Here is a 23,869-nt window from a genome sequence, read left to right as displayed (position 1 = left end):
CCCACCGCTACACTGAGTTGGAGTTGCTCAGTTGGCATGAGCAGTGTTGCTGACTATTAATATTCCTAGCTATGGAAATTGGTTTAGTCAAAGTCACCTGCAGAATTGATGTGATTATACTTTGAAACTGATAGTTTAATAGTGAAAGTCACTGAATACTAGGTAATAATTAAATACCTCTCTATATATCAGACACAATACTGCTACTGGGTGTCTAGTAATCTACCTTTGCAATCTCCACCTAGTTCTCAGACTAAGATTATTTAAGTTTGCACCTCCAGGAGTTATTAACGTGTGATAGAATCATTAAACATGCACATGCCAAACCAGAAAAACTATGGCCTCTCCTTTGAGCATTAAATTTGTCTGAGCAGTGATTTTAAAAAAAAAAAAAAAATGTATATCTATATTCATGATGTTATTGAAGGGGAATAATCTCCTTAAAATAACTTTCCACAGAGGGCCTTATGGAAGTGAACATGACAGAGATCCCTATGGAGGAGATAGAACTGAAGTTTTCAAAGTTTTTTGACCTTGAATTTGGAGGTCATTGGGAACCAAAGGACTGCAGACCTCGCTGGAAGGTCAGTTAATTTATTTTGCAAATATAATGTCAGTGATGTCAGAATGGGTTCTTCTGAGGAAAAAAATATAGAAATCAAGTTTTCATTTTTACTTGAATATTTTTGCTGTAGGTGGCTATCCTGATTCCATTTAGAAACCGCCATGAACATCTCCCTATCCTCTTCCAACACCTCATCCCCATGCTGCAGAGACAACGGCTTCAATTTGCCTTTTATGTCATCGAACAGGTAAAGGCTGTTGGTGAATGTGTGTGTACTGCACTGTATGGTGACGACAAAGTCTTAACATTTAGCTAAATGAAATAATTGGTCATGCTGTGTGGATTATGAATAAAGTTTGAAAGCCATTTCAGCTATTGAAGGCAATTCCTGACATTAAATAAGACTCCATATGATACTTATTTGTGTGTCTGTGTGTTTAGAGTGGTAGTCAACCATTCAACAGAGCCATGCTGTTTAACGTGGGATTTTTGGAGGCCATGAAGGACTTGGACTGGGACTGCTTGATCTTCCATGATGTTGACCACATACCAGAGAACGATAGAAACTACTATGGTTGTGGTCAGATGCCACGCCATTTTGCTGCCAAGTTGGATAAATACATGTACATGTGCGTGTTTTATGAAAATGTATATCTTTTGCTACAAATATTAATTAATTATAAATGCCCAGCCCTAATCAATTGTAGATGTAATATTACAGTATAGATTTGGCCCATGTTGTTGCCATGGTCCAGATTCTATATTTAATTTGATTTTTGATGTTTCCAGTCTTCCGTACAGCGAGTTCTTTGGTGGTGTGAGTGGACTCACTGTGGAGCAGTTCCGCAAGATTAATGGCTTTCCAAATGCATTCTGGGGCTGGGGAGGAGAGGATGATGACTTGTGGAACAGGTTAGTCGACTACTTGCTTTGGAAAGCCACTGAAGACTGAGCACATATGAGACTTTTCCATTAGCACTACTCAGCTCTACTCAACCTCACTCTGTATTTTTTGGGGCTTTTCCACTAGCACTACTCAGCTCAACTTGACTCTGTTTTTCTTTTGGTTTTCCAGTCAGGGGTTGCACCTGGTAGCAGGTACATTTTTTTTTTTTTTTTAGTACCTCCTGGTCGAGATTCCAAGCAAGCTGAGCCAATACTAAAACGTGACATCAACACACTGCGGGCCACCGATTGGACAGGCAGTGACATCACTGCAAGAGTCATGAGCATTACATCTGACCCCATCCGACAAGAGAATCAAAAACCCGGCACTATATACAGTAAACCCCCGAAATTTGCGGGAGGTATGTTCCTGGAGCACCTGCGAATTTTGGATGTGGTCAAAAAATTGCTTATAAATGCCTATTTTTATAGTTTAAACCTTAAATATACCCCCTGCTGTAACGGCTCGAACAGAGCGGCCGTGAGCACGCGTAAAACCACAGGGAGGTCCCATTGCAGAGCCAGGGTGATTGCAACGGGGCACTGCCTGTGCACTCCCCTCATAAAACGCTTGGTGAGTGGGTGACTGAACACCGATGTGTCGCCGAACCTCTCGTGGCATAGGAAATAGCTGCAACATATGTTTTTATGGTGCTAAATGCCAAATTTCTCTCTGGAAAGGAGAGGAATGAAGGTTAGCCGCAGTAAAACAGAGTACATGTGTGTAAATGAGAGGGACTCAGGTAGAACAATGAGGTTAACAGGAGTAGAGGGGAAGGTGGAGAATTTTAAGTACCTAGGGTCAACAGTCCAGAGCAACGGAGAGTATAAAAAAGTGAAGAGACGTGTGCAAGCAGGAGAGAGAAGGGGAAAACTGAGAGAGTGGGGGACAGAGTAGAGGGAGGAGGCCTCTCCTCGGTGTCTTCCACTCCCATGTAGTTCACGCAGCTGGGGTGCAGGTCTTCCCTGAAGATGTAGCCAGTACCACACTCGCCGCAAATTCTAATAATGCCGCAGTCTGCTGAAGTCATGGTTGAAAATCTTGCTCTCAGTGCTTAGGCTGAAGAAAAGAAAAGGAAGAGCTCACCCGAACTGCTGCTTTATATCTGGGAGCTGCTGACGTGATTGGGACACACGGTTCCGGCGAGAACTTTATTTACTAGTTGGAATCAGATGAACTGTGTAAAGTAACTCAAATTGTACGCGTTAAGTTAGGATTAGCTTCACCTTTACCAGCTGCTTACCAGCATAAATTGATGAACACAATTATGCATCAATAAATATGTCCCAATAATATAAAATGCATTAATCTGACGTGTGCCATTAAGCACTTTTTTTTTCGGTGCTTCAAGTATATTTGGCTGCTCATACTTTTTTCCTTTTACTTCAGTAAAATTTCAAATAGAGGATTTAACGTGTATTTTATGTCTATCAGAGTATTATTACACTAACCTTTGACTTAAGTAAAACATTTACATTACTCCCACCACTGGTGGGAAGTTACCTTTCTGTGACCTGTGCGTGAGTTAATCTCAGAATCATTGCCATAGTGGTCCATGACTGGAGCTATAGCAAAACTGATGTGTCTTTTCCAGAACTTTTAAACAGACTGCTTTATACTTTCAACTGACTGAAGATATGTTTACCATGCACCTTTAAGTAGATAGACCTCTAGTTTCTGTCAGCAGATGGTTGGTTGGTGGACTATAAATTGTGCTCAATCTTCAGTTCAAATGAAGCATATGAAGCTGATAGGTTTAATGCTAATATTGGTTTAATACCTGAAATAGTAATGCAGCCTGCTTCTTCCTTAGGGTTCACTATGCTGGTCTGAATGTCACACGACCAGAGGGAGAGATTGGAAAGTACAAGTCAATTCCTCACCATCACAGAGGCGAGGTTCAGTTCCTCGGGAGGTAAGAAACTTCAGTAAGGTCTCTGTTTTAAAGAAGAAACAGTGTTTGAAACAGGATTTTCTTTCATTTGAGCTACATCACTTTACCAATTAGTTATTCTTTAAGTGAATTCACAGAAGAGGACTACAAAAAGCTCATACTTCTCAGCTGTGTGCTATGGTTGCAGCACCAAAGTCAAAACATGGTTTATTTCACATGGAACTTCAGCACAAAAAATAAGAACATGAAACTAAATACCTCAAGGGAAACCCATCGAACCCAACTACACACACTGAATACAATTTACACACACACACAAAATAAGCTTTTGCACACATGGACAAAATTGTTGGTACCCTTCCATTAAAGAAAGAAAAACCCACAATGGTCACTGAAATAACTTGAAACTGACAAAAGTAATAATTCATAAAAATTTACTGAAAATGAACTAATGAAAATCAGACATTGCTTTTGAAATGTAGTTTAACAGAAGCATTTAAAAAAACAAACTAACAAAACTGGCCTAGACAAAAATGATGGTACCCCTAGAAAAGATTGAAAATAATTTGATCATAGGGGCATGTTAAACTAAAGTGTGTCCTGTGATTAGCATCACAGTGGTCTTCAAACTTGTAATCAGTCAGTCTGCCCATTTAAAGGGTGAAAAGTCACTGTGCTGTTTGGCATCATGGTGTACACCACACTGAACATGGACCACAGAAAGCTAAAGGAGAGAGTTGTCTCAGGAGATTAGAAAGAAAGTGATAAACAAGCCAGTTAAAGGCTATAAAACAGCTTGAAGATACTGTGACTATAGTTGCACATATTGTTCAGAAGCTTAAGGTCCACAGGACCCTGTTCAAGTTGAACAGGGTCAGAAGTAATGATTGAAATGTATTATAGATATGTGCTGTGAAGTAAAATATTAAGTTTCAAGATATATAAAACATATTAATCAGAACATAATAATTAAATTAGAATTAAATATATTAACTTGAAGAATAATAAAATAGATGAACATGGAACACAATATAGTTCCGCCTGGTTCAACTGGGCCAAACCTATTGCACACAACTGGGGCAACAAAAGGTCTCTACCCTCACAGTATATTTTCTATCCACGGGCTGCTTGCATCCCTTACAGGAGATATGTTTACATATACTAAATCAATCAGTATTCACGAAATAATGTCTGTAGTAACCCTCCCTACTTGGTGTGGACATACTAACAGCTGTGTCAGCTTTTATTTTTTATTTTTTATTTTTTTTTCCCATGAAGGTTTACGCTCAATCTGACCTTTCCTCTTCAACCCTTTCCTGAAACCTCTCCTCCATCAGACTTCCTCTCACTCATACCTCACAAAGCTTTCAAAGCCTCTTCCACAAAGTACATTGCCTTAATTTTTTCTCTATCCATATTTGTTTTGTTTTACTAGCCTACAAATCTGGTGTGTAAAATAGCGAGTCGTCTCCTTCTTCTTCTTTCTCTCTCTCTCCAGATCAGGATACACAGAATAATATTAGAAGGAAAACAATAAAATGACACAAAAAAAAGTACAGACCCACAAAACTGAAATGTTACAATTTCTAATATGGCAGTAATTCTGCAGCTGGAACCAACTGTGGTCTACAGGACAGCTGTGGTAGTCCATGGAATAAGTACTCAAAACTTGTGTATATTTTATTTTAATATTTTCACAACGTCTGAAAACACACATATTTAGGAAAATATGTCACACCTGTAGATTTTGTTCAAAGTTATTCACATCATAAAACCCCTAATCATCCATTAGTCTGTGTCTGCGGTTCTAGTGTTAATGGAAGGGTACCAACAATTTTGTCCACATGTAATTTCCAGAATGTTTGCACTGGTTGACATCTTCCTTCATCACCATGATCAGACACACTTAATTCGTCTCGTGCAAACCAAATACCATCCTGCTGCCACAAATACACAAATTTTATCCACTGCTGAAATGATCCCCCTTTTCTTGTACTCTAGATTAAAAAATACTGTAATGAGCTGTTTTAGGAATTTTTGAGTCACTGTTTTATTACTACTGTTCATTCATGAGCCATTTTAAATGGCTGCAATGGAAACTGATGGATCTATAGGAGTAGTAATCTTGAGCTGGAACTCTTAAAAACTTTAGGTTAACATATGAGTGTAGAGATAGATGTAGCCACATGTGTAGGGGAGTAGGGCCAGGGCAGGTAGTTGCACATTTCTTAAAATCAGTGTTTATCCACTGTGTTTTTCTAGGTATAAACTACTGAGGTATTCCAAAGAGCGGCAACACTTGGATGGCCTCAACAACCTCCATTACAGCCCCCACATCTCACTCAGCAGCCTCTACAAGAACATCACAGTGGACCTGTACCCTGAGCTTGCCCCTATCACAGACTACTGAACTGCCCCCATTGACCCCTGCACCCGACCCCTGCTCCAAACCCCCTGCTCATCCAGCCCCCCTCTGGTCCAGCCTCCTTGTGCCCCTTCCAGCCTTTCAGAGGCAGATGGTGGTGCAGCAGAGGAGAGGAGAGGAGGAGGCCACAGGGGGGTGGGGACCTGGTAATGCTGCCAAGAAATCATAGTGAAGAAAATTCAAACCAGAAAAAATTGAGGCACAGTGGCAAGTTTCTCAAAGTGAACTCTTAATTGTGTGTGTGTGTGTGTGTGTGTGTGTGTGTGTGTGTGTGTGTGTGTGTGTGTGTGTGTGTGTGTGTGTGTGTGTGTGTGTGTGAGAGACTGGTGAGTTGCTGCATGTATTTTTGTCTGTGCCAGCTTAACTACAAGAAGTTGACGTGAGTCTTGGTTAAGGTTGGAGGGAGCAGCAGCATCTCAGCTCTGATGTTTACTGCAAAGCCTTAATGTGGCAGAAACACAGCTCCCTCGTCTCTGCACTGCTTCACTTCTGATGTATCACCGTCACCTTACAAGCCAACAGACAAGTTCTTGTCTCAATTTCTATCATTTGTTTTTATACATATCATTTTGTTAGGCCACAGTATTCCTTTAAAAGGAGGGATCTGAGCAAGGTTGACATTTTGTGATATTTGTGATGTACGTTTTTTTTAATATGTGCTATTTATTTGATTCTGATTCAGGATGACTGAAGAAGCACTCCTGTCTGTGTCACTCAAGTGTTAGCTGTTTGTTTTGCTGCACTGCTGCTAAAATCGCATGAACATGTATGTAAATATCAGCCTCTTAATGCTCGAGCACAGAACAAAAATATGTAAATATGGGCCTTTAAATGCTCAGGCATATTACAGTGATATTCCAGTAGGTTTGAATTTTATTTTGGCAGCTACCTTTGTTCTGAGGATTTAATAAGAGTGAGTGGTCTCTTCCTAACAGGAAGATCCTCTAACAGTATAGGATGTTTGGCTTAAAAAACAAATATTCAAATCTGAAGATTTGACATTGTTGTTTGCATGCCTTAACTCATTTTATTTACTCGATTTTGTTCTTCACAAACATAAATTATTTCATCAGTTGAAGATGGGAGGCATGTGCATTTTTATTTTGCCTTTTTGTTGTGCTTATTTTGTTTTGAGGTGAAAAGAGTAGAGCTGCTCCTCCTCAGTAGGGTGGAGGTGTGACTGGGACTCTCCTCCTGACTTTGTACAGAGGGCAGGTTTGGCCAATACAGGAAGAGTGTGTCCACACAACATGCTTCAGTACAGCTTTATGATCTCATGTGAGTGTCTTATATTTTTATCTCAGATGTGTTTTTATTTTTACATTTTTTAACAATTTTTATTCTAATGATTTAGTGCTGGACCATGTGATAAAGCTCTTCATTGTACTGTACCATGCTAAAGCATGGCGATTTGGGCTGGATACTGTGTGTGCGTGTGTGGATGTGTGTGCCTGTCTGAACTGTGATGTTAGAATTTCTTTTTTTTTTTTTTTCCTAAGCTTGTGAAGTAGTCAGAAGGGCCAGAATGAGAGAACCTTAGTATCAGCTCTTCATGGCTGAATCTATTGCAGTTCTTGAATGGCACAAAAAGTTTCAGTTCTTAAAGCTCTGAGCACTGAAGATGGAGAGAAACATGAAGGCAGATTATTTTTGACCAGATGTTCACTGTTAAGATTCTCATCTATATCTCCAGTTTTTGAGTGTGACCATGAATTGTTGTTTGGGCATTTTGTTTAATATTTTGTCTTGAGATGTTAAATTAGAGCTCTGACCATTTTTGACCTGGACCTTAATTCCTGTTCCATCAGACTATTTTATGTTCTTTATGTTAAGTGCTTTATGAGATTTTGATCTTTGGTCATCAGTCCAAACAGTTACATCTCAATGTGACACAAATCCACTCATGGTCCATTACAGTATTTGGTGACTGCATATAAATCGTTTTAGACCGAATGGTTTCTGTGTCACTTCTGCTGAAACCCACCTCAATATTTAATGTAATAAAAAATGTTGAGTACCCAAGTTGCTACAAGGTCCTTTAATACCTTTTTTTCTGGAGGTTGGACCATGATCCTCTGATGGAGTGAGGCCTGTTTTCATAGAATTGTAAATAGAGAGCAGCAGATTGACAACTGGCAAAATCTGCCTTCTGGTGACCATCATGTGCAATGATCAAAGCTCCAGATCAGTTACTAAATATTCCTTGTCATGAGGTGGTTTTGGTAATGAATGTTTAACCCAAAAGAAATCATACACTTTAAAACATGAGTGGTAGCAGTTGGATTATGCAGATTGATTACGACATGTTTCTGCATGCATTATTTGCATTTTATTTTTACAGATTAAATAATTTTTACTCCAGTGACAGACTTATTTTGCAGCTATTCTGAACATCAGTTCAGGCATTTTAAAGCAAAAATTAATTCACAAAAACAAAACAAAAATTCACAGTCCATCTTCTCAAATTTGAATTTATTTTTATGTTGATAAGGCAAATCTGTTGGTTTGGTCCTGGCTGTGAAACAATTAATCGATTAATAGAGAAAATAATCAGCAGTAGGTTGAGAAAAAAAACTGACTGAACAAGTATTCTGATATGCTTCATAATCCAATCCAGTCACACTAATAATGACTTACTGTGGTGAACCTGTAAGATGACTGCTATCGAACAGTGTGCAGGGTCTGTGGTTAGGCTGTTCTTGGTGTGTGTCCTGTCAGTATTAGCAGGCTTACAAAAGCAGGTCTTGTTTCATGGTTCTAGTACTTTGGAATAAGATATATTCCATTCTCACTGTATAACACTGGTGTACAAATTTTGGGAAATTATCAACCTCCAAGATAAAATATGGTAATTCTTACATATTTTAATTAGATGATTTAGAAAGCAGGTCATAAAGGTGCTGGTTGCCTAAAGTTTTCAAGATATTTCTTGATCAAGATTTATAATTATCTATAGACAGGCAAGTATATTTGCCAACAAGGGAGTAGGGTGTCTGATGATCATGCCTCATAACTTCATCACAAAGTGCAGTAGAATCTACACAGCAATAGGACCAACCCACCCACAATAACGTCAGTTTTCATGAAAAAGCATATTTATTTCTATCAGTAAAAAGATAAATTTATAATGATTGGTGTGGCACCATTCTCATTGCTATATCACATTTTGCAGAAAAGTTATGAAGCATAATTGCACAACCCCTCCTAATTTTGAATTATTTGGATGAAAACTGGAGCCAATTAGCACTCAGGACTTCATTTTCCTTTATTAGTGATCCAATTCTAGTAAAAATTTAGCTACTTTCATTTCCGCCGACATTTTGAAAATAGGATGATGAGATTTTAACTGTAGATGGACAGATCGGATGTAGGGAATTATGGTAATGGTATTAAATGGCCAGAGTGATCCTTCAAATGTATTTTCTATAGTTTCTGTGACAGGATTGACTGTCACTCAGTACACCAAGCCTTTCTCCACACAAACAGCGCATGGATTTCTAGGAATTATCATTTTTAAGCCACATTGGAAACTTCCACTCCCCACCACTTTCCTCTCCCCACGTCCCCTCTCAAACACCTCTGCAGTAGGTCCATGTGTTTACAGAGATTAGTTTTTCCCCTTAAAAACAATGCAGCATTTTGTGGTACAATCTGACTTGTGTTTAGCCTCCCAGCTCTAACACTTGATAGTATGTGTGTGGATTGGATTAGAGAGCAGAGTCACCAGTCAGTCTGACGCTGTACTGTAATGCACAGTGTTTCCCGTCTGCTGAACCAACCAGAAGACTTGAACAGCAATGGTTTTGAATGCCTTTGTCTTGTGCTACACCTTTGTTAGCTACGTTATTATATAGGACAAGAAATCAGACTTGTTTATAGGCTATTGGCTGTCACCTGACTGTGTAGGAGTAATAGGAAGAAGTAGTACTGTTCATGTATATTTTCCAGGCATCAGTTTTGGCTCATTGTTTGTTTGATTGTCAGAAAACACTTTCCCCTCAGTACATGGTTAACTGGGCATCGACCACCTGTCACTTATCTGTTCTTTCCCACATTCCAACTTGTAATAATGATCTCAGAAAATTTACATACATTTCCAGCACCATTTTATGAAGTGTTCTTTGTTATTGCCATCTACAGTAGCCCAAATTTAGATGTGATTATATCAGTCTGATACCTGAAAATGGTTCAGCATTTTAAATATAAAAGACGTTCTAGAAATTTTGCATTTTGCTTGTGTTTTCTTGCCTAATTTACCGCTATTATGCAGTGCGGGTGACTAGACATGCATTGGAATTTAAGACTATTGGCACCAACTCCCTAATATTCTAAAACTTCCAATAATTCTGTGTCTGATTAATTCAGATTGGTGCAAATTTCCTGGTTCTGCAATAAATATGTAGACTCCAAACCCAAGCTGAGTCAACCCTGATGATGTCACAATTATGCTGTCAGGGTCATTCTGCCCTCCAGTTCAGGCAGAGTAGGATTTGACTGGTAGACTGAGCAATTAGGAAACAATAGTAGGTTTCTTTTGCATCTCGTTACATTTTTATGTTCTTCTCTCACTTTCATTCAGCAAGCAGCATCACAGTAAATGAATGCAAGATGAGAGCATGTTTCACAACATGAACAGGAGTTTAGAGATGGTGTGACAAGGCAGTCCACATGCAGTGCTTTACTTCAGTCTACTCTATATTCTGTATTGTTCTTATGGATCTGCTTAGTATCTAATGTGCATCACTAAAGCCAAAACTCTGTTTGAGATGCTAAGTGTTCAACTGGAAAATATTCTGTCTGTAATCAGTTCATAGTTCATATTTGTTCAGTGTTACGTTAGTTATTCTCCAGATCAGCTTGGGTTGACTCCACCCACTGCCACAGCCCTTTTTATCATGACCTCAGATATCTAAGACAGTGTTCACCCATAGACAACTGTATACCATTTTGCAGTATTCATTTGTGCCTTGAGCTCCTTTTTCTTTCTTTTCTCTTGACATTCTAAATGAAGAGATTGACACATTTTTACTGGTTTTATTGTATTGCCAACATTTTGCTCCCATATATATAGTATATAAAAACAGAGTGACATGTTCATGATAAGAATACAATCTGATGAAACATTGTACCACTCCAGTGTTTATAGCTGCATTCACTGTGACTGCCTGCAGGCCCTGTTCAACAAAAACACTGCCCGCATGCATTACGTCTGCATGCCCAGTCATTTCATGGATGTCCCTTGCAGTTGAGGTTTAAGTTCATTTGCAAAGAAATCCATTAAAGCCAAACTCCAAAGAATGAGCACTAAGTATATATCCTGTCATTCACATTTTCAAGCATGAATTGCTTAAGCTGTCAGGTTAATCCACCAAGAGCTGAACCGTAAAACCTCTATGACACCTGATCTGCACGGCCTAGGCTACTAATACAACCATGTGCACAATGGCCAGAGGCTTTGCTTTTGTGAACAGTGCTGCAGGTAGCTTTCTACTGATGAGAAGTTACTGATCAGAGTGATGATGTAGTGTGATCTTGTTGGTGATACATTCATCCCTGTGAAAACAAGCATAGGCCCCAGTGGTTTTTCATTATGTTTGTAGCATGTGGTTTTATTTTTCCATGTTCACAAAGCACTTTTTACATTGTGTAGACATCTTTTTCTTTGACTCTCAAAATATGTTATTATTAGAACAATGCACCCAGAAATATATGAACTTACCCTAAAACAGAGTTGCTGTTACATTACTGATCCACAAGAATAATCAACTGAAAAATGCCCTGCTTGATGAAACATCTGGGTAATAGAACCACATATAAGGACATAATCAGTATACTTATTCGAATGTTTTATGCAAGACATTACCAGAAGTTTTCATTCAGATCTTGTGGCATTCATTTGCAGATGAGAATAGTTTCATATATCGGTGCTGCTGTATATGGCAGTCAACAGGAACTCTTACAGAATAGATGAGGAAACTGGTTAAAAGTTGCACTATAAACACCTTTCCTGGTGCTTTCAGTTCTTGTTAAATGATCATCAATCAATCTTGTTAACTCAACCTTTAAGTCAGCAGGGATACAGTGGGTACGGAAAGTATTCAGACCCCTTTAAATTTTTCACTCTTTGTGTCATTGCAGCCATTTGCCAAAATCAAAAAAGTTCATTTTATTTCTCATTAATGTACACTCAGCACCCCATCTTGACAGAAAAAAACAGAAATGTAGAAATTTTTGCAAATTTATTAAAAAAGAAAAACTGAAATATCACATGGTCATAAGTATTCAGACCCTTTGCAGTGACACTCATATTTAACTCACATGCTGTCCATTTCTTCTGATCCTCCTTGAGATTGTTCTTTTCCTTCATTGGAGTCCAGCTGTGTTTAATTAAACTGATTGGACTTGATTAGGAAAGGCACACACCTGTCTATATAAGACCTTACAGCTCACAGTGCATGTCAGAGCAAATGAGAATCATGAGGTCGAAGGAACTGCCCAAGGAGCTCAGAGATAGAATTATGGCAAGGCACAGATCTGGCCAAGGTTACAAAAGAATTTCTGCAGCACTCAAGGTTCCTAAGAGCACAGTGGCCTCCATAATCCTCAAATGGAAAAAGTTTGGGACGACCAGAACTCTTCCTAGACCTGGCCGTCCAGCCAAACTGAGCAATTGTGGGAGACGAGCCTTGGTGAGAGAGGTAAAGAAGAACCCAAAGATCACTGTGGCTGAGCTCCAGAGATGCAGTAGGGAGATGGGAGAAAGTTCCACAAAGTCAACTATCACTGCAGCCCTCCACCAGTCGGGGCTTTATGTCAGAGTGGCCCGACGGAAGCCTCTCCTCAGTGCAAGACACATGAAAGCCCGCATAGAGTTTGCCAAAAAACACATGAAGGACTCCCAGACTATGAGAAATAAAATTCTCTGGTCTGATGAGACCAAGATTGAACTTTTTGGCATTAATTCTGAGCGGTATGTGTGGAGAAAACCAGGCACTGCTCATCACCTGCCCAATACAATCCCTACAGTGAAACATGGTGGTGGGAGCATCATGTTATGGGGGTGTTTTTCAGCTGCAGGGACAGGACGACTGGTTGCAATTGAAGGAAAGATGAATGCGGCCATGTACAGAGATATCCTGGAAGAAAACCTCTTCCAGAGTGCTCAGGACCTCAGACTGGGCCGAAGGTTCACCTTTCAACAGGACAATGACCCTAAGCACACAGCTAAAATAACAAAGGAGTGGCTTTGGAACAACTCTGTGACCGTTCTTGACTGGCCAAGCCAGAGCCCTGACCTAAACCCAATTGAGCATCTCTGGAGAGACCTGAAAATGGCTGTCCACCAACGTTCACATCCACCCTGACAGAACTGGAGAGGATCTGCAAGGAAGAATGGCAGAGGATCCCCAAATCCAGGTGTGAAAAACTTGTTGCATCATTCCCAAGAAGACTCATGGCTGTACTAGCTCGAAAGGGTGCTTCTACTCAATACTGAGCACAGGGTCTGAATACTTATGACCATGTGATATATGAATACTTTCCGTACCCACTGTAAGTCCTTAAAGGATAAGACAGATTTTAGTTATTTTCCACAAAATTCACACAGAGACGAAAACCAACAATTCATTTTATGTATATTACCTGTCAAAAATTTGGGCCAATTGATGGTGTATAGTCATTATTTTGGACAGTTTCTCTTTGAAATGAGTTAGAAAGTGTGTCCAAACTTTTCATCGTAATGTCTTTGAATCTAGAACCTGGTTCAGTTTATTCATCTCTTGTCTATTAAAACACAGCAGTGAACCACACTCCTGCACTCAGTGACATGTTTCTTCATCTTAAATTTGTTTTTGTTTTTTTGTTGTTTTTTACAAAAAATGAACTTCAGATGCTTAGCAAGTAAAATAACCAAAAATCACAACATCATTAGTATTATCCTTTAGAATATTCAGGAAAAAAAATAATTCAATGCAGTCTTCATCTCCTGAAAAAGATATATTTGAAAACAACACCACTATGAACAGGTATCATTGAACCTCAATTTGAGATTCCAAGAATAAAGTAGCAATCCCACAAAGCTGAATTTGTTTTGGACCTGTGTTGCTTATATATTGTTTGTCCACCAGAGAGCGCTTGTGTATTAAAATGTGTTGCTCATTTAGATACTAAAAAATACCAAATGGATGGAATCTTCATCTTCCCTAAATGTTTGTATTTATGTAAAAGTTTTTATACCTCTTGTATTCATTTTAACTGAGAAAACACCATCTGCTGATGAAGCCACTGAGATGTGACTGAAATCCCCAGAAGATTCTGAGCAAGCTGACTGGTACAGTACTTCCAAGGTCATTAATGAACCCTCAAGCTCAGTTGTATGTTGGAAAAAAATCAAATGACACATTGTTAGAAACCCAAAATAAGTGAGATAGCACCAACCACCTGGGTATGTTTCCCTGTCCTGCTGAACTCAGTGTTGGCAGGATGCAGATCCTCTGTATGTCCTGAATGTCTGCTCACTACATTTCTCATTTCCAGGAGTTCATGTTGAAGAACAAAACTGAGCCAACTTGTGAACACATTGATGTAGCATCCATTCTGTTCTGTTCCTTCACTTCTGCCACCCTCCTCTAGTTGTAACTGAACTATTTTACATGGTGAAGTTAGCCCCGTTGTCAGACTCCTGCAGTCTTTGGAAACAGTATTAAAACAGGTGTTGAACCGTAACTTTGTAAAAATATTATTTCTTTGTCAACAAACGATTAAATAAACAATTCATTGCCATATTCTGGAAAATACACGATGTTTCTCCTGTTTATTTTCGTGTGATAGCTACTTTTCTTAAACTGAATTACACTTTACAGTTTTGTTACCATTGTTTGACATGAAAAGTTTTAATTTTTGACAAAATCTGAAGACAATAAAAATGGCTGAAAAGTGTCTTTATATCCTTGTGGCAACATCAAAGTTAATTGAAATTCCTGAAGTTTACTGTATCTGACTTGATATTATACAATGATAACTATGTGCTCATTTAACTTTTGAGCAGATTATCTATAGTGTACAGGTTGTTCACCTGGGGTAGGTGAACTAAGACATAATATGCAAGGCTTCTCCACTCTTCCCACTCCCAACACAGGTTTTAAGTCAGAAATGAAATGTATTTCTCTCAGACATGAACCAAAACAAAATAAAAAAAACAGAAAAAAAAACACCAAATAGAACAAGGGCTTCTCACTCCTACCACGTGCTTTTTTTTTGTCAATTTGTCAATTATTTTGTCGATTTGTCAATACGTGGTGTATTTACAAGAGGTTCACCTCAGCAAAATAGCTAATCCTGAATTTCCCATACAATTCACTCATTTACAATACCAGTTAAAAGTTTGGACACACTTTTCCACCTTTTACTGGTAGTGTACATGAGTCACTAGGCTTCCTACAACTTATAACAAAACCATAATTAAAATGCTGGTTTTGTTTGTTGCTCATTTTGCTGGGTTTTGTTACAGCAGAATTTAAGTGTGGCAGGCTGCTGTCAGCTGGAGTTTAAATAGAGATCAGAAAGTTGTCCAATGAGGTCATAGCAGTCTATTTAAACTGACTAATCTGCGGAACACCACCTGCTACTTCTGAGGACTGGGGCGGGAGTAGGTGCTTCCTAACTGAATGACAAATCTGGTTTAACAGGACACTACCCATACACACAGCATCAGGAACAACTCCTAATTATGAGGACAAATCTGGTTTAACTACACACTACCTATTGTCAAAGAGACCAGAAAAACAAACTTGATGGTTAATTCAGAAGTGTCAAGTTTATTTAATTAACTCAGCAGGATCCAGCCACAGACAGTACACAGGGAGAGACCAAGGAATGATACAAGGGTTTATTCTAAGCTAATGAGAGAGGGCTGAAGGTGAACAAGGATCAGGCATCATGCCAGAGGTTGACCCCTTTCGTGATCTGGAAACCAGAGCTGTTTTTGAGGGTGGCTCTACAGATAGACAAGAATCTGGGGATGTTCTGGAGGACTGCCTCACTGACACTAGGACCATTCTGAAGGGTGGCTTGCAGATGAGCAGGAATCAGTGGACATCCTGGCTGGAGGCCTTGCAGGTAAGCAGGGAGTTGTGCCTCAGAAGTGGACAGGAAATTGTGTTTTTTCAGGTGGGTGTCTGAGAGCCAAGTGCTCTATTGGGGTAATCGTACTTCAACCTGGAACAGTAACAGTTGTTTCGCCACTTTCCCTACGTTTCCCGGGGTCATTCTCCTTGGCTTCTATTCCTGTGTTTCCTGATTCCACATTCAACTCACCAGTTTCTCTATGTGTTCAGTAATCAAGTCTCCAGTGTCTGTAACTCACCAGATTCTTAGAGGCTTCTGGCTCCTCATCCATGTGCATGTGTCCCTTCGTCCCTTCCGGATTCCTGTCTCTCTACTTCTACTCCTACTTTTAGGCCCAAATACAATAACTTCTGTTTTCTCAGAATTTAAAAGTAGAAAATTACTGGTCATCCAGGCCTTTATGTCCTTTAGGTATGCTGGAAGTATGGCTAACTGGTTTGCTTCATCAGGTTTCAAAGATAATAACATTGTCTAAGGGAAGCATGTATAAGGTAAAGAGAATCGGTCCTAGCACAGTACCTTGTGGAACTCCATATGTGTGTTGAAGATTCATCATGAACATAAACAAATTGGAATCTGTCTGATAATTAAGACTGGAATCACTTTAGAGCTGTTCTTTCAGTCCAAATCACTTTTTTCATTTTCTGTAATAAGACACTGTGGGTGTTCAATGCAGCACTAAGATCTAGCCGGACAAGTACAGAGACGTTGGTGACTTTTAATAGTGCTGTTTCTGTACAATGATGTGCTCTACATCCTGATAAAATGAATGTTTATAGGGACATGAGGAGAGTTTGTGAGCCCCATAGCTCAGCAATGGAAGCCACAAACTACGCACCTACTACGCAATTCCTTGCGCTGGTTCAGCTGTGGTTTTAAATAATATGATTTAGAGAGCTAACAATCCTCCAAAACACATGTAGTTGGCAGCTGCATCCATTATTGGTTGGTTTGTCATGTCAGGCTTTACTTAATTAACTCTGAAGATGGACCCTGTAACAGACAGAACTCTGCTCGAAAATTGTATACCCATAATGAAATGAGTATATCTCTGCAACCACAAAGTCTATTTGAATACTTTTTGTGACATGCTGAAGGGAACACTTGTGCGATTTGTTCAGTTATGTAAATATCAGTATATGTGTTACTGATGAGGAGTAAATGAAGATGGCACACAGTAGAAATAAAAAAATTTCAGCCTTGCCTAAAAAAAAGCAGTTTTATAATGAATATCTCTTGAGAATAATGCCCTAAACCTTTATGAAATCATAATTAAACATGTTAACGTTATCTCTGCAATAGTTAATCTGATAATAAACTGAAGCAGAACAAAATTTGAGAGGTTTTAGTACAGTAAAGTCCAGGCGAGGAGTCCAAAAATGGTGATTATTGCACAGTTAGACACCATGTGTACCATTCGTATTTTATCATGCAAAAACCTATATATTTTATTTATATATCGCTAATGGTATTCAGCACTTTCAAAAACAATAATTAAGTGGAAATTTTCAAATCTGCGACCCCAGAATTCAGCTCTTTCCTTCACTGAGCGTGAAGTGTCATTGCCCAGGGCTCTATCGCCGCAACAGATTGGTCGATTTGAGTGATTGACACCTCGTTTGAATCGTTACAGCCGAATGACGCTACACTTGCCAAAATGAGATCGACAGCACGATCAGCCAATCAGAATCCATCGAAAGCCGTGTGGGAGGGAGGCCAGTCTGCTGCATTCTGAGGTGTTAAATTTCTTCCCTGGCTACTAGATTCCACAGAGACACCCAGAATGATTTCAATGTAACACAGACATACAGTACATCTTAACACAATGGAGTACGGATTTATCATTAAAATACAGTTTTTCACAGCTTAAAAGCAAAGGTAAGACAAAATTTACCGTTCGTTTGGCGAAGGGATTTCTGCTGTTGCTGTGTTTTGACTTCTATCTTTCAAATGCTTTATCGTACCATGATTTTACGCACATCTTCAGAATCTGTGGAGTCTCGGCTTTTATTTGAAGCTTTCATTTGAAGTTTATTTTATGTTTTGCATAAAGTATAGTAGCAGTAGACCCAGAAATGTGGCGAGTGGGTTGACACAGCTGTGTGGACTTTAATATTTAAGAATTCATTTATTTGTCATTTTTGTTTTGTTTTGAGCATGTAAAAAAAGACTCTGTAGTTTAATTTTATGTTGAACATCGCTATATTCTTTCGGTGTTACTGTATTGTTTCACGCTGTGTTTACTAAAGTCCCCAAATTTGGGGCCCTTTGGGCTTAATTAAACTAGCAAGGAAACAACAAAGGGAACAGACTTAAGAATAAACACAGCAAAAACAGGAACAGGAGAAGCACTGTGTGAGCCCTAAGCAATGACCTTCAGCACACCCTGACCAAACTGTCAGAAACAGACTCCATGAGGTTGGAATGAGGGCCCAATATTCTCTAGTACCACCTGTGTTCACAGGTCAATTGGCATTCATCAGAGAACACCAGAATTGGCAGGTCCACTGCTGTGGTGAACATTATATTGCCTTATCAAACATAAATGGTTCAGTGGTGGGTCAGTAATGGTCTGGGGAGGCATATCTTTGGAGGACCGAACAGACCTCCACATCATAGCCAACGGTACCCTGACTGCTGGGAGGTACTGAAATGAATTTCTTACACTGGTGCAGTAGGCCCTGGGCTCCTCCTGGTGCAGAACAATGCCCAGCCTCATGTGGCCAGAGTGTGTAGGCAGTTCCAAGATGATGAAGGCATTGATACCACTGACTGGCCCTCACATTCCCCTGACCTAAGTGCAATTGAGCATCTATAGTGTGATTTTGAGTACAGCCAGACACAGTCCAGGTATGAAAGCCTAGAATCATGCCAACCTTACCAACATCCAACTGCAAAACTCCAAAATACATTTTGACTAGTAAAATGTTAAAATGGATATCCACCATTAATGACTAATAAAAAGTAATTTCATCTACCTTTTATGTATACATATTGCGGATATCTGTTAGATTTAGATTATGTTATAAGTTAAATTATGAAGTTCTCCTAGTAATAATTATATTACATATATACCAAGAATATTTATAGAATAGAATAAATATTATATTATTATTATATTAATAAATATATAGAATAAATATTCCTGGTATATGTTCTTTATGACTAGGAAGAATTTATTTATCTGCAATATAGTCTAGCAAATTTGGAGTTTTAGATATCTCAGTATCTTAGTATTAAACAGTAACTTTAAAGTTGTAAGTATCTTGAAATAAAATTTTTATTTGTAAAAGCGTTACTGTAGATATCTGTAATTGCCACTCTGTCTAGTGAGAATACAAATAATGAGGAGAAATGCAATTATGGATATTTAAAATGTAAATACAAGAGCAGTGTTGTTCTATTAAATGTTAAAACAACTTACCATAAATGCTCCTAACTAAAATGAAACTTACATAATCATTCCAGAAAATGTCAAGTTGGAATGCTAACTGATTATTTTGCCATTCAGTACTTACTCTCTGTGTACAATATTATATAAGTTATAGTAACAATACTTATGTTTCAGATAACATTCTATATTAAATTTTACAAGAATGTGCATTTCCTGAGGAAAATGCATGTGATTGGTGAAAGCAAGTTGCAAAGTTGTCAATACCCACTTATTCCTATTTTATTTCAATAATTATAATTATGCAGATGAGGATGAACCAGTGCTCACTGTAAAGAGTGTGTGTAAACTGGTTTCAGTTCCTGCAATGTCAGTAACATCAGGCACACACACATATACCTGGCGATGGTGATGAGAAAGGCTAAGTCATCATGATAAGTGTGTAAACAGGTTTCAGTTCCTGCAATGTGTGTAATATGAGGCATGCAGAGACACATGCATTACTATTTGACTGTGAACCAATCCCATAACAACAACAAAACCAACACTGAATTGATATGGAATCTATTTCTCCATATTTCTGTCTCTACTTTTTTTGGCTTAGTTTTTCCCTAAACTTTACAAATACCACACAAGTACAATATACATGCAGTAGGATGGTATATGTGGAATTATTGAGTAAAATTTCCTCAAAAATTTCCCTGAATTTTCCTCTGGAGATAAATAAAGTTGATCTTATCTTAATCTTATTTTATCTTATCACAGGGTGTTTATTGTAATGAAGTAACATGTCACCCAGTGCACTATGTTTTTAATAGTTTGTGGAAAACAGTACAGCTCTTTGACGCAGAGGAATAAAATATATCAGGATTTGACACACACAGACCATATTTGTTTTGCTTTATGCAGTTCAGCGTCCAGATACCTCCACCAGACTAAATATCCATGGTAGGATGTGCGTCATGGGTGTGTGTTGGTGACCAGGGCTGTGGTAGTGTAGGAATATGGGCTGAGCAGCAAGGCCAAGGTATAGTGACGATGACCTTCAGCATGGGCCTCAAACACCACCTGCACACACACATGCACACACATAAAACAACAGGGTCAATGACTGTGACACTCAGTACGATCTATACAGTGGAAAGTAAAGATACAGTTAAGGACAAGAGAAAGACAAATAAAAGCACAGGTAATTTTCATTTAAGTTCAAAGTCCAGAAATGTAAAATATAAACCAGTCAACTGCTGCTTGTTTGGCACCACCCACCTCTGAGTGCACCAATTTCTGAAAATCTAGTGTGAGTTGAAATTAAAGATGTATGCATAATATCAATGAAGGTGCAGTACACATGACTGAATTAATTATAATTGGTTATACAATACAGTATGTTTAAAATTTTTGTTTTTTTAAAATTTGAAGCTTCAAAAAAACTGACATTGCATGACAACAACCAAAAATAATATTTAGTTTGAAACAAACTAAATTTGAATAATGTGATAAAACAAAATGAAACTGATATTTTAAACAACATGAATAAACAAGAGAAAGGGTTTATTACATAATGATAACACATGACTTTCGACCACACTGTCCTGGGAAGTTTTCCCTCACACCTGGTGAATAACAGAACAGTGGACACTGCCTCTAAGAAAATATTTATTCACAGGCACCCAGTATCCCACTGGATCAACACCACAACAGCCATGGTCATCTGAAGTTACCTGTAAAGCCGGACATCCACCTGTCTGCAGACCTCAGCAGCTCAGAGAGAAATGGCCCACAATGCAACCCTGCTGTGGCTATGACATACAACTGGAAAGCCACCTGGAAGTCTAACACATGGACAGGACTAGCCACGAAATCCACTGGTACCATGTGCACAAACTACCAGCAAAAGTAGACATGGTTTATTCACTTTCCTTTCTCTCAAACACTGATATTCTTTTGTCTGTATTATGTTGCCCATGAGGGCCCCTGATATAAACTAATTCTCTAACCCATAATGCCACTCATCAATCCCTTAAAGTTCACTTCTTTGAAGTACAAACCTAACCTAACCTCACTACCAACCTACTATTCAGATATCAAACCTAAATCACTCTGATTGTCCAAGGAACATCAGCCATTTCATCTATTGTCACATTGCATCAACAACTTAAACGTTTACTCTTGTCTGCAGTAATATATTACACAAATTTGGTTCTGCTCTCTCTCCAGGGTGTACCCCTGCCTTTCACCCAAAGAGAGCTGGGATAGGTTTTACCGGAGATCCCTAGGACCCTAAATAGAAATAAGCAGGTATGGATGGATGGGTAGTTCTGTTTTCTTTGCTTTTTTATTGTGAAAATAATAAGGTCACTGTTGGTAGGACTCACTTTTCAAATATCAAATCAAAGATTGATTGATTGAATCTGTATCTCTAATCACAATACATTTTGTTTCATTGACCAAGAAGAAATGGATCTGGAACTCCCAAGGTAATTAATCTGTCATTAACTAAAATCTAAAATTAAAGTTTTCTGTACTGTTTACCCAACTCTTGGTCTATTTCTTTTTGTTGGTACTTTAGCTCTCTCTTTTTGGGGTGTTTTGCCTTTATGTCTAGTACAGTATTTCCATTTCCTGCTCAGTATTCTTTACTGGAATACCAACAGCCAGGAGGTGGAAGTGAATCACAGATTAAAGGTGACACATAAAAGATCTAATTAAAAAAACAAGGTCTAATTTAATCTGATAATTTAAATTCCTCACTTAGTGGTGACATTGAACTGTGATGACTGGTTTATACTCACATCAGCTACTTCATAGAATGGTGTGTTTCCCTCATTCCTCCAGTAAGCTTTGGTATCAAACTCAACACGATACAGTCCAGCTGGGAACTGCTGCTCTGTGATCAGATTATGGATCTCTCCAGTGGCATCTGTCACTCTGAAAAGTGACACAGTGAAAACTGTTTCCATGGTCTGCATATATTAAACAAATGTCCAACATACTCTACCTTTTTTTTTCATTCTGTACATACCCATTAGCAATCTGCATCCACCCCCCATCAGCAGTCCTCTGAGACACCTTGAGTGCCACTGATCCAGCTGGAGTCCCTTTTACTGCATCCAGAATTTTCACCATCAGAGGACATTTTGTATCTGAGCCCCCATGTTTTTCCTGCAGCAGACACAAGCCAGGACTACATTTAATCTTCCTTGTCTGCTCATCTCTCATCCAGGGTGTACCCTGCTATTCACTCAATGTCATCTAGGATTGGTTCTGGCATCCCTGTGACCCTCTAAATAGTACAGAAACAGTATATGGATGGAGTAGTAGAACTGAAGAAGATAAACATTATAGGATTATTAGTGAAAATTACTTACTTACTGTGATTTCTTTCCATCAAGTCTTGGTGCTGTTGTTGTCCTGCTGTTTTATTAGCACTCATTCAATTCTAAGCCAAAGCATTTAAATTCAGATTGTGTCTTGTAGCGTTTAGTCAGTTCAGTGGATTCAGTACATAGCCTATAATCTGTGCTCCTGCTAATTCTACAGAGCTGTTATCTCTTCAATGGAAGATGAGGAGAGGAGAGCAGCATATACGGGCAGGTCACTGAACTGACTTCTGCTCAACAAATCGATTTAGTTTTCTTGCCTGTGCTGGATGTTCATAGATGTTAGATGTTTCCTGTTTATACAGTACAGTAGAGAGAAAATAATTTTTTTAAAACCTCACACTCCATGCTCAGCACCCTGAAATCCACTGACGTCATAAACTTTTATTTTCATTCTGATGGCAGAATTAGGTCAATTTTGGACTTTAAGAACACAATTTTCTTATAAAAACATTGCATAGAGCTTGTAAACATAGTTGATAAAATCACATTTATATTCAATTTGTAACATTAACTCATAATGAAATATGATTATACACAGAAACTGACCGTGGGGGCAGTGCGGCAGAGCAGCACAGCAGAGGCTAGAAGCAGACAGTACAGTAGCTGAAGCATGGCTGGCTGATGGATACACAGACAGACAGTCACTGGGGTTCACATATTACTTCCCAAGTATCAGACCTCTTATAACAGGAGCTGTCCTCCCCATCCCTCACCCACTCTGCAGCAGCTCTGTGGACCATGTCAATATCTAGACAATTAGTAACTTAGACTGTGTCAGCTAAAGACCAGACGATTGCAGCCACTTCAGCAGACATAACCATAGGAATAATAATGCAAAGCACTTTACTGTTATAGGTATGCTTGAAGTCTGAACATAAATACAACACAAAAAACAACAAAAAAAAAAAGATTTAAATTTATGGGGCTTTTTTGGCCAGACAGAGACTGACAGGGGAACACTGGTGGGGTCAGCAATAGAAAATACATAATTAAATACAGTGAGTTTCTAAAACAAAGACCTCAGTAGTTAACTTACACAAAACTACATCAGGAATCAATCACGTCAAATGCTAACATAATAACATAATAGGTTAGCATATTACAGCGTATATTAATCAACACCCTACATACAATAAATGT

At 38.7% G+C, this 23,869-nt stretch overlaps 2 protein-coding genes across 2 annotated transcripts in view; one reads left to right on the top strand and one right to left on the bottom strand.

The window, feature by feature from the left end:
- Positions 1-11,556, top strand: part of b4galt6 (UDP-Gal:betaGlcNAc beta 1,4- galactosyltransferase, polypeptide 6) — a 30,072-nt gene extending 18,516 nt beyond the window's left edge. Inside the window, exons 4-9 of the mRNA XM_026304869.1 lie at positions 460-584; positions 696-812; positions 1,007-1,194; positions 1,355-1,477; positions 3,325-3,426; positions 5,668-11,556. Coding sequence (XP_026160654.1) covers positions 460-584; positions 696-812; positions 1,007-1,194; positions 1,355-1,477; positions 3,325-3,426; positions 5,668-5,815 — 803 coding nt within the window. The 3' untranslated portion in view covers positions 5,816-11,556. The remainder of the gene's footprint in view (positions 1-459; positions 585-695; positions 813-1,006; positions 1,195-1,354; positions 1,478-3,324; positions 3,427-5,667) is intronic.
- An 8,750-nt stretch (positions 11,557-20,306) lies between these two features.
- ttr (transthyretin (prealbumin, amyloidosis type I)) lies at positions 20,307-23,350 on the bottom strand. The gene is made up of 4 exons (XM_026305575.1): positions 23,276-23,350; positions 22,369-22,508; positions 22,139-22,274; positions 20,307-20,414 (listed from the first exon to the last, which is right to left on the bottom strand). The coding sequence occupies exons 1-4, from the start codon at positions 23,339-23,341 to the stop codon at positions 20,307-20,309; spliced, it is 450 nt and encodes a 149-aa protein (XP_026161360.1). The 5' UTR covers positions 23,342-23,350.
- Between the last annotated feature and the right edge of the window lie 519 nt (positions 23,351-23,869).

The sequence above is a fragment of the Mastacembelus armatus genome, chromosome 4, assembly GCF_900324485.2.
Source record: "Mastacembelus armatus chromosome 4, fMasArm1.2, whole genome shotgun sequence".
In the NCBI taxonomy this organism is placed as follows: domain Eukaryota; kingdom Metazoa; phylum Chordata; class Actinopteri; order Synbranchiformes; family Mastacembelidae; genus Mastacembelus; species Mastacembelus armatus.
The sequence above is the reverse complement of the archived record's forward strand: the minus strand, read 5'-3'. Positions and strand labels throughout refer to the sequence as shown.

Excerpts from the sequence above, each read along its gene's own strand:
- ttr (XM_026305575.1), bottom strand. The coding sequence starts at position 23,341 with ATGCTTCAGCTACTGTACTGTCTGCTTCTAGCCTCTGCTGTGCTGCTC. Across the intron at positions 22,275-22,368 it reads TGGATGCAGATTGCTAATGG|AGTGACAGATGCCACTGGAG; the intron begins GTATGTACAGAA and ends GTCACTTTTCAG. Across the intron at positions 20,415-22,138 it reads CATTCTATGAAGTAGCTGAT|GTGGTGTTTGAGGCCCATGC; the intron begins GTGAGTATAAAC and ends GTGTGTGTGCAG.